General features: G+C 42.5%; 1 protein-coding gene across 12 annotated transcripts in view; it reads right to left on the reverse strand.

The window, feature by feature from the left end:
* lrrc7 (leucine rich repeat containing 7) overlaps positions 1 to 17,876 on the reverse strand; it is a 417,500-nt gene that overhangs the window by 38,186 nt on the left and 361,438 nt on the right. For 8 of the 12 annotated variants that reach the window (XM_052012823.1, XM_052012825.1, XM_052012818.1 and 5 more), the window contains one exon: positions 7,496 to 9,191. In XM_052012823.1, the coding sequence (XP_051868783.1) occupies positions 7,496 to 9,191 (1,696 nt within the window). The remainder of the gene's footprint in view (positions 1 to 7,495; positions 9,192 to 17,876) is intronic. The other 4 variants (XM_052012826.1, XM_052012824.1, XM_052012829.1 and 1 more) reach the window with 1 other exon arrangement.

Raw genomic sequence — 17,876 nt, forward strand, 5'->3', positions numbered from 1 at the left:
GAACTGGGAAATAGAATTCATCTGAAGAGATTCAGCCAGCATGAAAGTGACCTCCCTTTGTGATAAAAATTACTATGATTCAAAATAATTGGATCAAAGTATCATATTTTGAAAATAATATTTGAGTGGATTTTAAGTAATTCAATATCTTTCTAATATTGAGTTATGTTCTGCATTTTGGATTTAACTTGCAGATTCTTTTCATTGGTAAATAAGCTGCAGGTAGTGCAAGTTGCACAATTAATGAGGCAGCCAGCTAGAAACGATTACTTGGTAATTACTGTCAGCAAGGGCTGACGCAGCCTTTGTAATTTTAGCTAATATTAATACTGGAATCTTTTGCTAATACATGGAGTCTAGTTTCATGGAGTTTGAATTCTACTGATTATGACACTTGAAATTTTGTTGAATGGAGAAATTAGGTGAAGTGGGGGAAAATAGAAAAAACAGAAAATTCTGAAACACTCAGCAGGTCAGGCAGCATCAGCAGAAAGAGAAACAGAGTTAACAGTTCAGGCTGAAGACCCTTCATGGAGGAAAGAGGTATTGTGTTTTAACAAAACATCAGAGTTGAATGTATGAGCATCACAGTAGCAGCAGACCAAATTAAGAGTTTGGGAAAAGGGGAAAAGATTCAAACTATGATATCATAGGAGGGCAGTAAAGTAGAAACTAAAAATAGCCTGTGGGAAAAGTTCTGGTAAACAACTTTGGCAGTGAAATGAGTAATGATAATTATAGCTTGACAGGAAGGGACAATGTATAAAAATAAGAAAGCCCAGAAAATAGAATCTGATGGGACAAAAAGAGTAATAAGATGAAATTATTGGTCTTTTATCTGAATACATGTAGCGTTCACAAGATTCATTTGTCAGTAGTAGAGGAGTTAGTGGATAAAATTCTCAGGGACAGGATTAATCAACAGTTGGACAGCAGGGATCAAAGATAGTCAGCATGATTTTATTAGGGGGAGATCCTGCCTGACTAATTTGATTGTATTTTTCGAAGAGGTAACTGAATGTATTGATGAGGGCAGTACAGTTGATGTAGTCTACATGGATTTTAGTAAGGCCTTTGACAATATCCTGCATGGGAGACCGGTCTATAAGATTAGAGCTCATGGGTCCAGGGTAAGTTGGTAAATTGGATCCAAAATTGGCTTGATTAAAAAAAGGCATAAAGTGATGGTGGAGGATTATTTTTGATATTGGAAGCTTGTGACCAGTGGTGTACCAGAGAGATCACTGCTGGGACATTTATAGTGCAGGGGTGTTATATGCTGTAATGATTTGGAGATGAATATAGGAGAAATGATTAGTAAGTTTGCGGATAACATGAAAATTAGTAGTGTTGCTGATGGGCTACAGGTTGATACTGCTCAGTTGATAAAATGGGCAGAGCATTAGCAGATGGGAATTAAGGGTGAAGGAGTACTCATAAGGGTACGACATACACAGTGAATAGTAGGGCCTTTGGGAGTAGTGAAGGAGAGAGACCTCTGTTCAAGTCCAAGGATCCCTGCTGGTGGCACTCAGGTCAAAAAAAAAGTGGTGAAAAAGGCACATGGGATAATTAGCTTCAGTAGCCTGAGCAGGGAGATCACAGCACAACTTGATAAAACATTGATTAAGCCACAGCTGGAGTACTGCAAATAGTTGTGGTCACTACACTCTAGGAAGGACGGTATTACATTGGAGAGGATGCAGAGGATATTCACCCGATGTTGCCTGGGACAGAGCACTTTAGTTATGAGGAGAGACTGGATAGATTGGGTTTGTTTTCCTCTGAGCAGAGAAAGCTGAGAGGGGACTTGATAGAAGTAAACAAAATTAAGAGGGACATAGAAAGACTATAGGAAACCTCTCCATTTGGCAGAGGTAGCTAAAATTATAGGGTGTATATTTAGGATAAGGGTTAAGAGATTTAGAGGAGATCTAAGGAAGAACATTTTCACCCAGGTCAGGATCTGGAAGGCTGTGCCTAAGTGGGTGGAGGAGGCAGGTACTCTCACAATATTTAAGAACAATCCAGATAAGCACTTGAATCATAGTGTATAGAAAGCAATGGACCAAGTGCTGGTAATTGGGATTAGTATAGATAGATACTGGATAGTTGGCATGGATGTGGTGGGCTGAAGGGCCTGTTTTTGTGCTGTATAACTCAATGATTATGACTGTTAAGATGAGCAATCTGATGGTACAAATAGAAATAAATGGACATGATCTTAACCATTACAAAAATATGGCTGCAAGATGACCAAAGCTAGGAACCAAATATTCTGGGATACTGAATATTTTAAAAGGCAAGGCAGAAAGCAAAAAGGAGATGGGGTAGCTCTGTTAATAAAGGATGAGCACCGTGGTCAGCAATCACGAGACAATGCACTCTGATGCCTTCCCGATATTCGTGGGGACTTCAACCAGGCCAGCTTGAAGAAGTCTCTGACCAAATACCACCAACACGTCACCTGTGGAACTAGAGGAGTCAACACACTCAATCACTGTTACACCACCATCAAGGACACCTGCCGTGCTATCCCACGCCCGCACTTTGGCAAATCCAATCACCTGGCTGTACTTCTACTCCCAGCATACAGGCAGAGACTGAGGACCTCAGCACCAGTGGTGAGGACCATGAAGGTATGGTCAAGGGAGGCGGAGGACCGTTTACAGGATTGCATTGAATTGGTGGACTGGACCATATTCAGGGATTCATCTTCAGATCTAAATGAATATGCCATAGCCATCACCAACTTTATCAAGACCTGTGTGGATGAGTGTATGGCTTCGAGAACATACCGAGTCTTCCCAAACCAGAAGCCCTGGATGAACCAGGAGATGCGCAGTCTGCTAAGGGCTAGATCTGTGGCGTTCAAGACCAACGATCCAGAACCCTATAGGAAGTCCAGGTACAACCTCCGGAAGGCCATCATGAGAGCAAAAAGGCAATCCCGTGTGAAGTTAGAGACATATGCCATTACTTCATATAAAGCAAAACCTAACAGCATAAATGGCAGTAATGCTTCACTCCCCGATGAGCTCAACGCCTTTTATACATGCTTTGAAAGGGAGAATAACACTACGCCTGTGCGAATCCCCACAGCATCTGGCGATCCTGTGATATGTGTCTCAGAGGCCAATGTCAGATCATCCTTCAAGAGGGTGAACCCTCGCAAGGCATCAGGCCCCAACGGTGTACCTGGCAGGGTACTGAAAATCTGTGCCGGCCAACTGGCTGGAGTTCCCACCTGCTTCAAAAAGGCATCAATCGTAACGGTGCCCAAGAAGAGCAGGATGAGCTGCCTCAATGACTATTACCCGATAGCACTCACATCTACTGTGGTGAAGTGCTTTGAGAGGCTGGTAATGGCTAGAATTAACTCCTGCCTGAACAAGGACCTGGAGTGGATTGGTCCATGTTCAAAGACTCAGCTGCCAGCCTTGATGAGTATGCCACCACCATCACAGAATTTATCAGCAAATGTGTGGAGGACTGTGTACCAAACAGGAAACCATGGATGAACCGGGCGATCCACTCCCTACTGAAGTCGAGGACTGCTGCACACAAATCTGGTGATCCTGATCAGTACAAGAAATCCAGATATGACGTTCGGAAAGCTATCAGGGATGCCAAGAGGCAATACCGACTCTAAATAGAGTCCCAGACCAGCCGTCAGCTATGGCAGGGCTAACATGCCATAACAGGCTACAAGACAAAGTCGGGCTGCATAGTTAACAACAGCGCATCCTTTCCTGATGAACTTAACGCATTTTATACGCGTTTTGAACAGAAGAGAAGTGGATTGTCACCACCCACCCTGGTAGCCTCAAATGCAATGGAACTTGTGATCACCATTGAAGACGTAAGATCAGTCTTCCAGAGAGTGAACACGAGGAAAGCGTCTGGCCCAGATTGTGTGCCGGGCCGCGTGCTCAGATCTTGTGCTGATCAGCTGGCAGAAGTATTTGCGGACATATTTAACCTCTCCCTGCTTCAATCTCAGGTTCCCACCTGTTTTAAGAAGACCACTATCGTCCTGGTACCGAAGAAAAGCAAGGTAGCATGCCTCAATGACTACCAGTGGCTCTGATATCCACCATCATGAAGTGCTTTGAGAGGTTGGTCATGGCATGCATCAACTCCAGCCTATCAGACAATCTTGACCCACTGCAATTCACCTATTGCCAAAACAGGTTCACAGCAGACGCCATCTCCCTGGCCCTACACTCAGCTCTGGAGCATCTGGACAGAAAAGACACCTACGTTAGACTATTGTTTATTGACTACAGCTCTGCCTTCAATACAATGATCCCAAGCAAACTTGTCACCAAACTCCGAGACCTAGGACTCAACACCTCCCTCTGTAACTGGATCCTTGACTTTCTAACCAACAGACCGCAGTCAGTGAGGATAGGCAGCAGTACTTCCAGCACGATTATTCTCAACGCTGGTGCCCCACAAGGCTGCGTCCTCAGCCCTCTACTCTACTCCCTATATACTCATGACTGTGTGGCCAGATTCTGCTCTAACTCCATCTACAAGTTTGTGGATGATACCATCGTTGTAGGCCGTATCTCAAATGGCAATGAGTCGGAGTACAGGAAGGAGATAGGGAGCTTAGTGGAATGGTGTCATGACAACAACCTTTCCCTCAATGTCAACAAAACAAAAGAGCTGGTCATTGACTTCAGGAAAGGGGGCGGTGTACACGCACCTGTCTACATCAACGGTGCTGAGGTCGAGAGGGTTGAGAGCTTCAAGTTCCTAGGAGTGAACATCACCAACAGCCTGTCCTGGTCAAATCACATAGATGCCACAGCCAAGAAAACTCACCAGCACCTGTACTTCCTCAGGAAGCTAAAGAAATTTGGTTTGTCCCCTTTGACTCTCACCAACTTCTATTGATGCACAATAGAGAGCATCCTATCTGGATGTATCACGGCTTGGTACGGCAACTGCTCTGCCCAGGACCGCAAGAAACTGCAGAGTTGTGGACACAGCCCAGCGCGTCACAGAAACCAGCCTCCCCTCCTTGGATTCTGTCTTTACCCCTCACTGTCTTGGTGAAGCTGCCAGCATAATCAATGACCCCACCCACCCGGGTCATTCTCTCTTCTCTCCTCTTCCATCGGATAGAAGATACAGGAGCCTGAATGCACATACCTCCAGACTGAAGGACAGCTTCTACCCCACTGTGATAAGACTATTGAACGTTTCCCTTATACGATAAGATGGACTCTAACCTCACGATCTACCTTGTTGTGACCTTGCACCTTATTGCACTGCACTTTCTCTGTAGCTGTGACACTTTACTCTGTACCGTTATTGTTTTTACCTGTACTAAATCAATTGCACTCTATACTAACCCAATGTAACTGCACTGTGTAATGAATTGATCTGTACGATCGGTATGCAAGACAAGTTTTTCGCTGTACCTTGGTACAAGTGACAATAATAAACCAATATCAATTTGCCTACTGCCACAACAGGTCTAATGTGGATGCAAATTCACTGGCTCTTCACTTGGTTTTGGAGCACCTAGACAACAGCAATACATACATTAGGCTGCCATTTATCAATTACAGCTTGGCATTCAACACCATCCTCCCCTTAGTACTAATCAACAAGCTTCAATACGTGAACCTTTGTACCTCCCTCTGCAACTGGATCCTTGACTTCCTAACGGGAGACCCCAGTCAGTGCGGATCAGTAATAACATCTCCTCCTCGCTGACAATCAACACAGGCACACCTCAAGGATGTGCTAAGCCCACTGCTCTACCCTCTCTATGTTCATGACTGTGTGGCTAGGCATGGCTCAAATGCTATCTATAAATTCGCCAATGACAACACTGTTATTGGTAAAATCTCAGATGGCGATGAGGAGGCGTACAGGAGAGAGATGGGTCGGCTGGTTGAGTGGTGTCGCTACAACAACCTCGCACTCAATGTCAGCAAGACCAAAGAACTGATTGTGGACTTCAGGAAGTGGAATTTGGGAGAACACACACCAGTCCTCATTGAAGAGTCAGCAGTGGAAAGGGTGAGCAGCTTCAAATTCCTGGGTGTCAACATCTCAGAGGAACTATCCTGGGCCCAACATATTGATGCGATCACAAAGGAGGCATGCCAGTGGCTCTACTTCATTAGGAGTTTGAGGAGATTTGGTATGTCACCAAAGACTCTTGCGAATTTCCACAGATGTACGGTGGAGAGCATTCTGACTGGTTGCATCACCACCTGGTATGGAGGCTCCAAAGTGCAGGATCATAAGAGGCTGCAGAGGGTTGTAGCCTCATCCAGCTCCATTATGGCACAACCCTCCCCACCATCAAGTACATCTTCAAGAGGTGGTGCGTCAAGAAGGCGGCATCCATCACTAAGCATCGTCACCATCTGGGACTTGCCCTCTTCTCATTACCACCATTGAGGAGGAGGTACAGGAGCCTGAAGACCCACACTCAATGATTTAGGAACAGCTCCTTCCCTTCCACCATCAGATTTCTGAATGGTCCATGAACACAACCTCATTATTTCTTTTTTGCACTGTTTATTTATTTTTGTAACTTGTCTTGCACTGTACTGCTGCTGCAAAACACCAAATTTCACGACATACGTCAGTGATAATAAACCTGATTCTGATCTCCACAGTAATGAGAAATGATCTTGGTTCAGAGAGTCAAGATGTAAAATAAGTTTGGGTGGAGGGAAGAAAGATCATGGGAAAAACATTGCTAGTGGGTGTACTCTATAGACCCTCTAACTTACTGACTTATGGACTAATAATCATTGAAATTTAGAAGGATGAGATCTTATTGTATCATGCAAGATTCTAAGGGGCCTAACAAAGCACATCGTTTTCTGTCATTGGAGAATCCAGAATTGGGTATATAGTTTCAGAATAGAAGACGAGGAAGTTTCTTTTCTCAGAGGATCATGAATCTTTGGAATTTTCCATCCCAGAAAACTGTGGAGACTCCGCAATTTAAAATAGTCAGGGCTGAAGTAGACAGGTATTGTAGGAGTTGTGGGGAACAGATAGGAAAGTTAAACTGAGGCCAAAATCAGACCAGCCATAACCTTATTGAACGCAGAGATAGTTTAAGTGGACATGTGCCTCATTTCTGCTCCTATTTCTTATGTATGGGAGACATTTTACTCTTGCACTAGTTGGACCCCCTAACTAGTACTTGAAGTTTTTCGCATAGGAGCTGGATGAGCCACAGCAGAGCTCAATCCAGTGTTTATCTGATCTCCATTTCCACACACTTCAAAATTTGCATTGGTAACTAAAGACACAGAAGTTAACTATTGAGTCCATATCATCCCATTGGCTGAGGCCTGGGATTGAATTATGATCTTTCTGATGGTAGCAAATTTACCACCTCAGCAATCAAAGAGTTAAACAAATGACTTCAAATGGTAATTTTTATAGAACTGGTTGAAAATGCAACATTTATACCATCAAAACTTTTTGGAAAAAAAAGCACACTCACCCTATCTAACCTTTTTGCTTCTATGTGCCTGAGCAGTTGTTGTCTCCAGTCTAGAGGTATTTTAGCAGTGCTCTCATCGCCTTTCAACTGTGAGGACCTGATTCTTACATCATTGCTCTCTGAAGGCTTTTCACTGTAGTTAGTGATGTTATAATCTGAAGGTAACTTCTCTAACAGAGCTGCCATGGTAGGCCTTGCTGAAACTGGTCTGGTTTGGGAAAACCCATAGCTTTCAGTACTGTAGCTCCTTGCAGACAAAGGCCTCCTCTGAGTCAAAGGTTTATCTTGGAAATTCCTACCCTGATTTTTCAAGTCTTGAAACGTTGAATAGTCTTCATCATATCTTCCGTTTCTTTTGAGATATTGTGACTCAACCAATGATGCACTGTTCTGATGTTCTAAAACTCCTCTGTAGTGAGTCCTGACATATCTGTCACTTTGGGGGATCTCTGGAGCTTCACTAACTCTTCGATGCAATGCCATTTCTGTGGAGGTTGCCAGGGAGTCACCCCTTCTTAAGAATCCAACCCTGTCCCCTTGAGTTGAAAACCGAGGATTCATTGGTTCATCATTTACTGAAGGCTGTGAGAATGAATACATGTGTTCCATAGGTTCATAACCTCTGAAGGAGCGTGGATTAATGATATCTTTTGAAGTATTCTTGCTTTGCTGGACACCATAGTCAACATTATGTGTAAAAGAGGTGGTTACTCGTCTCTCAGGTTTAACATTTACTGCACCTTGGGGGTTGAAACTTTGGTCAAAATGGTACACTTTTTTTGTAATTGGAATTTTTTGAGAGATCTTTATGCTTCCATATGTTTCTGATAAATCTTCATCCAACATTGGAGCAGAAAGGCTGCGTGACATTCCTTGCTCCTGGGCTGGCATTTGCTCTGGTATATCAATGCTGCCAGGATTTTCTGAGCTGGAACCATAACTGTCCAGTGGTATGTTATAAATCTTGAAGGCCCCAATGTCAATTTCATCAATGCTTTGGGATTTCTTAAACTGACTGGCTTTAACCGATCTCATCATTGGTGCAAGTCTCTCTGTACTCTTACTGACAATAATAGCACTCTTAGCAGACTCAGGTCTGCAGGTGTGTGTGAATTTATCCATATGACCTCTACTTAAATTAGATTCTCTAGAATTGAGAAAACTCCATGGAGAACCTGATGAAAATGTGCTGGAAAATTCGGTAATTCCACGTGTTGGCTGTTCCAAATCTTTTCTATCAGGAATAGGACTGCTGAAAGGAGTCGTCTCCAACTTTGATGGAAATGCTGTTCTATCCTCAAATGGACTGGGTGTTCTGGTCCAGTTTTGCCAAGGATTTGTTGGAGGCACTTCAGTTTCAGGTGTATTTCTGACACTGTGCACTGCATGTTCTAATTCCAGTGGAACTCCTACGATTCTGTCCTGTCTCATTAAAGGCCTACGCCCCTGGGCAGATGTGCTCCTTGATTTTGTGCTTATTAAAGGGTTGGCACTGGGATTATCTAAGATTGAAGTGCTCTCTTCTGAGACAAAACCTGTATTATCATAATGTGAGTTGTCATTCCACTTATCAGAATAAGTATCATTTACTGGGCGCCTTTCAGCACGTTGTTGTAGACTTGCTGTTGATGCTGTTTCCCTCTGGCTGAGCAAAGGTTTTGCTTCAATGTTTTGTTGAAATGTTTGTGTTAACCTGCTGAGTCAGAAGAATATCAGATATTTGAATGCATAATCAGAGAATTCCTGATATTTGGAAGCTTACTCATCCACTACAATAACAAATAGTAATAAACTGTGTATACATATGTAACAGTAGAACACTGGATTATCATGATTTTCAAACATGTCCGTAATGTACTGATTTTGATTGGTCACTATTCACTGACCCAACTTTGTGACTAAGACCTTGATTTCAAATCGTCTTACACTCACAAATGTTCAATATTACAATCCCAACTAATGTTTTGTGGAATACTGCATTCAGCCATGCTGCACAATAGCATGGAATACTATTAGTCTGTGACTGTGAACAGTTGCCAAATGAAAGACAAACATGTTCCCTCGAGATGGTAGGCATAAATCAATGGAGCCAACTTTTATTTAAAATTACAGTATCTGAGCAAAAGTCAGAGTTGAACTTTTATGATGTGAGGCCAAACCTGCAATGAATAGAATGGAGCAAAACACACTTTATGTAGAATCTTTGCAATAAATGGACAGAGATTTGAGTCCATTAATTTTGTTTATCCTTAATGTAAAAGTTAAAGGTTAGAGCAGCCCATAGGATTAATCATCTGCCTCTTAAATTTAAATAATTTAAGTAAGTTTTATATATTCTAATTTATAATGATCATAAAAGAAATATTGTAATTTGTTAACCAACCATGTTCAAAATCCTAATTAAAAAGAATCCACTAATTTGTCCAACTTTCAAATGAACCCTGTGACCTTTCGGAAAATCTGGGATGTGGACCTACCATCATGATAGTTGAGAATATTACTTCAGCTCCTATCTAAGTAGAGATAGCCAATGAAGCTTGAGACTTTTTAAGAACCAACCATTGAACTATTTGAGTTACAAGGCTGCTCAGTTAATGGAATATGCGCTTAGAAATATCATTTTGTCTTGTTGTTTTATATCTCCACCATCCTTTGTAGAAAGCATCAAGCTTTTTGTATTTGTTCAATGGTGTTAGTTCTGCTCCCTATGAATTTTAGATTCTTATAACTAACATAACAATTAAAAATAGCTTTTCTTTACTCCACTATATGTGTCATTTAAGATGAAACAAATAAATATACCAAGCCCTCAACTCAAAGCAGCTGATCAAGAAGTATTGATATATGAATGTCATTAATATAAATTATAAATAGATGAGGCTCCAGCACTAATCCCTTTGCACTACCCTCATCAATCTGTCTGGTCACCTCCTCAAAGAACACTATCAGGCTTGTGAGACATGATCTGCCCTTCATAAAGCCATGCTAGCTGTCCCTGATCAGACCATGATTCTCTAAATGCCCATAGATTCTATCTCTAAGAATCCTTTCCAACAGCTTGCCCACCACAGATGTAAGGCTCACTGGTCTATAATTCCCTGGACTATCCCTACTACCTTTTTTGAATAAGGGGACAACATTTTCCAGCCTCCAATCCTCCGGTACCATTCCCGTTGACAACGAGGACTCACAGAGCAGCCTGGGGAATATTCCGTCAGGCCCTGGGGACTTATCTGTCCTAATATTTTCTAACGGCTCCAACACATCCTCTCTCTTGATATCAACATGCTCTAGAACATTAACCTTACCGACACTGTCCTCAGTGTCATCAAGGCTCCTCTCCTTGGTGAATACTGAAGAGAAGTATTCATTGAGGACCTCACCCACTTCCACAGCTACCAGGCACATCTTCCCACCTTTATCCCTAATCGGTCCTACCTTTACCCCCGTCATCCTTCTGTTCTTCACATAAGTGAAAAATGCCTTGGGGTTTTCCTTAACCCTATTTGCCAAGCCCTTTTCATGTCCCCTTCTTGCTCTCCTCAGCCCCTTCTTAAGTTCCTTCCTTGCTACCCTATATTCCTCAAGAGACCTATCTGATCATCACTGCTTAAACCTTATGTATGCTGCCTTCTTCTTCCTAACTAGATGTTCCACCTCTCTTGTCAACCATAGTTCCTTCACCCTGCCATTCTTCCTCTGCCTCACCAGGACAAATTTATCCCTAACATCCTGCAAGGGATTCCTGAACACCGAACACATCTCCATAGTACATTTCTCTTCAAAAATGTCGTCCCAATTCACACTTACAAGTTCTAGCCTTATAACCTCATAATTTACCCTTCCCCAATCAAGTATTTTCCTGTCCTCTTTGCTCCTATCCTTGTCCATGACAATGCTAAACGTTAGGGAGCGGTGGTCACCGTCCCCCAAATGCTCACCCACTGAGAGATCTGTCACCTGACCCGGTTCATTACCTATTACTAGATCTAATATGGCATTCCCTCTAGTCAGCCTGTCGACATACTGTGACAGGAATCCATCCTGGACACACTTAAACTCTGCCCCATCTAAACCTTTGGTACTAAGCAGGTGCCAATCAATATTTGGGAAGTTGAAGTCTCCCATGATAAGAACTCTGTTATTTTTGCATCTTTCCAAAATCTGCCCACCGATCTGCTCCTCAGTATCCTTGCTGCTACCAGGGGGGCTATAGAATACTCCCAGTAGAGTAACTGCTCCTTTCTTGTTCCTAACTTCCACCCATACTGACTCCAGAGAGGATCCTGCTACATTATCCACCCTTTCTGCAGCTGTAATAGTATCCCTGACCAGTGACACCACCCCTCCTCCCCCTCCCCCCCCCCATCCCTTTTAAAACACTGAAATCTGGGAATATTCAGTATCCATTCCTGCCCGGTGACAGCCAAGTCTCTGCAAGAGCCACAATATCATAGTTCCATGCATTTATCCAAGCTCTCAGTTCATCACCCTTATTCCTGATGCTTCTTGCATTTAAGTAAATGCACTTTAGCCCATCTACCTTACTACTTTTATACCCTACACTCTGGTTCTCCTTCCTCAAAGACTCTCTATATGTTAGATCCGGCTTTACTCCATGCACTTCTTCCACTGACCTACCCCTCTGGTTCCCATCCCCCTTGCAAACTAGTTTAAACCCTCCCGAACCACACTAGCAAACCTGCCTGCAAGGATATCAGTCCCCCTTGAGTTCAGATGTAACCCAATCAATCTGTACAGGTTCCACCTTCCCCAGAAGAAATCCCAATGATCCAAAAATCTAAAACCTTGCCCCCTGCACCAACTCCTCAGCCATGCATTCATCTGCCATCTCCTCCTATTCTTAACTTCACTATCAAGTGGCACTGGCAGCAATCCTGAGATTGCTACCCTTGAGGTCCAGTTCTTCACCCTTCTGCCTAGCTCCCTAAGCTCACTTTTCAAGACCTCATCCCTCTTTCTACCTATGTCATTGGTACCAACATGTACCACAACTTCTAGCTGCTTTCCCTCCCGCACAAGAATTCAATTAAACCATGTTGACTCTGCATGATTGTCTCATGGTTTTCCAAGCGTCTTGCTGTTACATTAATAATAATGAATTCCAACATTTTTCCAATGACAGAGTCATAGAGCAATACAGCACGGATACAGGCCCTTCAGCCCAACCAGTCCATGCTGACCATGGTGCACACCCACCTAGTCCCAATTTCCTGCCTTGGGCCCATATCCTTCCAAGCCCTGCCCCTCCATGTACCTATCCAAGTGCTTCTTAAATGATACCATTGCATCTGCCTCAACCACTTCCTCTGGCAGCTCGTTCCATATACTCACCACCCTCTGTGTGAAAAAATCGCCCCTCAAGTCCCTTTTAAATCTTTCCACTCTCACCCAAAATCTATGCCCCCTGCTACCATCCACCTTATTTATTCCCCTCATGATTTTATATACCTCTATAAGGTCACCCCTCATTCTCCTACTCTCCAAGGAATAAAAACCAAGCCTGGCCAACCTCTCCCTATAATTCAGACCTTCTAGTCCCAGCGACATCTTTGTAAATCTTTTCTGCACTCTTTCCGGGTTAACCACATCTTTCCTTTAATAGGGTGACCAAAACTCTACACAGTACTCCAAGTGTGGCCTCACCAATGACTTATACAACTACAATGCAATGTCTCAGCTCCTATACTCAATGTCCTGACTGATGAAGGCCAACCTGCTAAACACCGTTTTCACCACCTTGTCTATCTATGATGCCGCTTTCAACAAACTATGTACATATACTCCTAGGTCCCTCTGTTCCATTACACTCCCCAGTGCCCTATCATTCATAGTAGAAGTCCTATTCTGGTTTGACTTTCCAAAATACATCACCTCACTAAAATGCACAACCTGTATTGAAATCCATTTGCCACTCCTCGGCCCATTTCCCTAACTGATCAAGATTCCCCCTGTAATCTACAATAACCTTATTTACTATCAAAAACACCTCCTAGTTTCGTGTCAACCATAAACTTACTGATCAAACCTTGTGCATTCACATCCAAATCATTTATATAAATAATGAATTACAAGGGTCTCAACACCAACCCCTGCGGCACACCACTAGTCGCTGGCCTCCATCCTGAGAAACAACCTTCAACCACCACTCTCTGCTTCCTACTTCCATGCCAATTTTGAATCCACCTAACTAGCTCTCCCTGGATTCTGTGGGATCTAACCTTCGAGAGCAGCCTACCATGTGGGACCTTGTCGAAGGCCTTGCTAAAGTCCAAACAGACAACATCCACTGTCCTACCTTCATCTATCTTTTTGGTTACCTCTTCAAACAACTCTAAAAGGTTCATCAAGAATGACTTTCATGCACAAAGGCATGCTGTTTCCTCTTAATCAGACTCTATCTATTAAATGCTCAGAATTCCCTCCAGTAACTTCCCCACTACTGATGTCAGGCTGACCGGCCTGTAGTTTCCTGGCTTGCCTTTGCTACCCTTCTTAAACAACAGAACAACATTAGTCATCTTCCAGTCTTTGGGAACTTCACCAGTGGCTAACAATGAAGCAAGGGCCTCCATAATTTCTCCTCTAGCCTCCCACAAAAGTCAGGTTCCCTGACTTCCCACATCCTGCAGGAAGAGCATTCCACTGTCCTAACTACCATGCTGCCTACACTGAATCAAGTACCAAGGATCAACAGTAAAATAAAACCTTACCTACTTTTACCTGTGCCTCCTCACTGAGGCCTTTTTAAAGATCCGCTCTCACTCCCAACACCTGGGCCACTTACTCAGCCTCCTCACGTCAAAGCCTCAGCTCCCCACTCCTACATTGGCCGCTCCAAAATGGTTGCTCCGCTACCCTACCTTTTTTTTAAATCGGCTGCTGTTAGTTAGCTAATTAGCCAATCAACTATTAACTAACAAATAGCAAACTTGCCTCTTCTAAAGTGCTGTAAAGTGAAACTCACAAGCAAGCCCCGAGACTTACCTCTTTTAAGCTCTCCTGCTCTTGCTCCAAGATATTAGGCTAACTGGCCTACAGTTTCCTGCTTTCTATCTTTCTTTTTTCTTGAATAACATTTGCAGTTTTCCAGTCCTCTGGGACTTCTCCAGAATCTTGGTAAATTCACTAATGGATCCTCCATCTCCGTAGCCATTTCTTTAAGGCCTTAGGATGCAGGCCATCAGGTTCATGATATTTGTTGACCTTTGTCACTATTAGCTTGCTTAATACAACAATTTTTATTGCTAAAAGAAAAAGTTCCTCCCTCCCTATAGCTCCTTCATTACCTATTATTGTTGGGATGCTTTTAGTGCTTCCAAATGTGACAACTGATTTAAAATCTCTGGTATTTCTCGACTTTCTATTACTAACTTCCCAGTTTCAGTCTCATCCTCCAAGGAACCACTGTTTACTTTTCCTTCTTTCTTCCTTCCTATATACTTGGTGAAAATGTCTTTTTTTTTACATTATTTTCTCATTTACTCTCATACTCCACCTTCTCCCTTTACAATTTTGTTCAGTCAATCATTGCTTCATTCTAAAAATTTCTGAATTCTCTTGTCTATCACTTCTTAACATTATATACCCTTTCTTTCAATTTGATATAATCCTTAACATCCTTAGTCAGCCTTGTAGATTCTTTCTTTTTCTCTGGAATACACTTTTGCTGAGACTTACAAAATAACTTTTTAAATATCTTCTACTGCTGATCTAGTATTTTACCCTTTAATCCGCTTTCCCAGTTTAGCCAACTTTATCTTCATTCTGTTATTATTGTTTTATTTAAATTTGGGATAATGGTTTCAAGCCCATTTTTCTCACCCTCAAACTGAATTTGAAATTATAACATGCCATGATCACTCTTTTCTGGGGGAATCTTTGCAACAAGATCATTAATTAATCCTGACTCATTACACAATACCAGATTTAGAGTAGTATGGTTCCACAAAATATTGCTCTGAGAAACTATCTGAAAAATACTTTGTGTGAACTCGTCCTCAAGGATACCCTTGCGAATTTGATTCATCCAATCTTGAGCAGTCCAAAGACACAGCTCCAGCGACCCAGGTTTAATCCTGACTTCAGGTACAATCCTGACCTCAGGTACTTGATGTGTGGAATTTGCATCTTTTGTACTGGCGTGTGGCATTGATAGTAATTCAGAGATAACTACCTTTTGATATCCTGATTTTTAACCTTTTTAACTCTGCCCACAGCACTTCATTCCTCTTTCTATCCATCTCTGATAAGGATAACACTATCTGGTTATTCATTCAGCTCCTTCACAAGGTTCTGCAGCCATTCAATTACATCTTTGACCCTAGCACCAAGGAAGCAATGCACTATCCTAACCATCTGAATGCTCGTCTGTCTCCCTAACAATTAGCATGTGGTGGTGACAAAAGGCTGGAAGATTGGAAAAGATGGTAGGATAACGGAACCATGGTTGACAAGAGAGGTGAAACATTTAGTCAAGAGGAAGGAGGAAGCATATTTAAGGTTTAGAAAGCAAAAATCAGGCAGGGTTGAGTGAGCTAGGGCTTTTCCCTTTGGAGCAATGCAGGGTGAGAGGTGACAATAGAGGTATGTAAGATTATGAGGGGCATAGCTAGAGTGGACAGCCAGCATCTTTTCCCCGGGGCGGCAATGGCAATGGCACCAGAGGACATCAGTTTAAGGAGGAAAGTTAAGGGGAGATGTCAGAAGTAGGTTTTCTTTTTACACGGAGAGTGGTGGGTGCCTGGAACGCACCGCCGAGGTTAGTGGTAGAGACTGATACAATAGGGAAATTTAAAAGAGTCTTAGATAGGCACATGAATATAAGAAAAATGGAGTGTTATGGGCTGATAGGAGGGAAGGGTTAGATTGATCAAGGAGTAGGTGTTTATATAGGTCGGCACAACATCATGGGCCGAAGGGTCCATACTGTGCTGTACTGTTCTATGTTCCATCCTTGTTAAAAATGGTGAAGGAGAAACCTGGTTATCATAGGTCAATTAGTCAGTGGTAACTATGTCTTGGAAAATAATTAACAGCCACTTAATCAAACATGGACAGCTAGCATAAATTTAAGGGCAAATTGGATTTGACTAAGCAGTTTTTTTGAGGGGGTGGGTGATAACAGTGCAGTTGATGTTGTTCATACGGATCTTTGAAACAAGTGAATTTGTGGAGGCTAAGGAATGGAGTCCTGATGCAGGGTTTCAATTTGAGAAGTCGACAAATTGTCCCACCCTCTGCCCCCCTGCCCCACCAGATGCTGCTTGACCTGCTGCATTCCTCCAGCAGATTGTTTGTTGCTCTAGATTTCAGTATCTGCAGTCCCTTGTGCAACCATTTCCCTTCTCTTGACACCTACCCACAAAAATGCAGGAGTTGAAACATCTGCTCTTTTATCTTGTCCCTTCCACCATTCAGGGACCCAAACATTTCTTTAAGGTGAAGAAATTCACTTACACTTTCTACAATCTAGAGTTCTATATTCAATTCTCATGATATGGTTTCCTCTGGATGTCCACTTTGTGGGACACTTTCTTTCAGTTTGCTGGGGTAACTCTGAGATTCCAGTTGCCTGCCACTTTAATTTTCTGTACCATTCCTACTCTGACTTATCTGCCTATGGCCTCTTGCACTGCTCCAATAAGTCCCAAAGTAAGGTTGAAGAACAGTACTTCACCTTCCATCCAAACACATTGCAACCTTTGAGTCTCGGTATCGAATCCAATAGCTTCAGATAACTTGCTTTCTCTGTTTGTATCCGAATTGGCGAGTTCTGCTGTAGGATCATTCACCTGAGGGACCTGCCGGGCATTTCCAACATTCTCCTTTTGGATTTATTTTTCTGCAACGGCTCTAACCTGCACTTCACAGCTTTAACATTTCCCTTTTTTTCTACTATCTCAGTAATCTATTAATCTGATCATAAACTGTGGGATCATCTCACCTCACAGGGTGAGGCCAACCTTCTTATTTTACCCTTTCAGAGATATTCTCTTGTCTAAACAATTGCTCCTCCACCTTGCATGAAACATAAAACTGACTTATTTCCTCATTTTTCCAGTTCTAATGAAGAGTCTGACTTGAAACTTTATTCTGCTTCTCTATCTATAGATGCTACCTGATCTAAGTATTTTGAGAATTTTCTATTTTTATTATGGAAAAGACTGAATAGAACAGTTCCAGGAATGAGGGATTACAGTGACTAGAGCTGCTGGTGTTGTTGTCCTTACAGAAGGCAAGAGGAAATTTGACAGATGTGGTTAATTTCATAGGTTTAGATTGGGTAAAAAGGAACTGTTTCTATTACAGCACCAGTGATCCGGGTTCAATTCCGGCCGCTGTCTGTAAGGAGTTTGTA

The sequence above is a fragment of the Pristis pectinata genome, chromosome 3 (genome assembly GCF_009764475.1).
Source record: "Pristis pectinata isolate sPriPec2 chromosome 3, sPriPec2.1.pri, whole genome shotgun sequence".
Lineage (NCBI taxonomy): Eukaryota > Metazoa > Chordata > Chondrichthyes > Rhinopristiformes > Pristidae > Pristis > Pristis pectinata.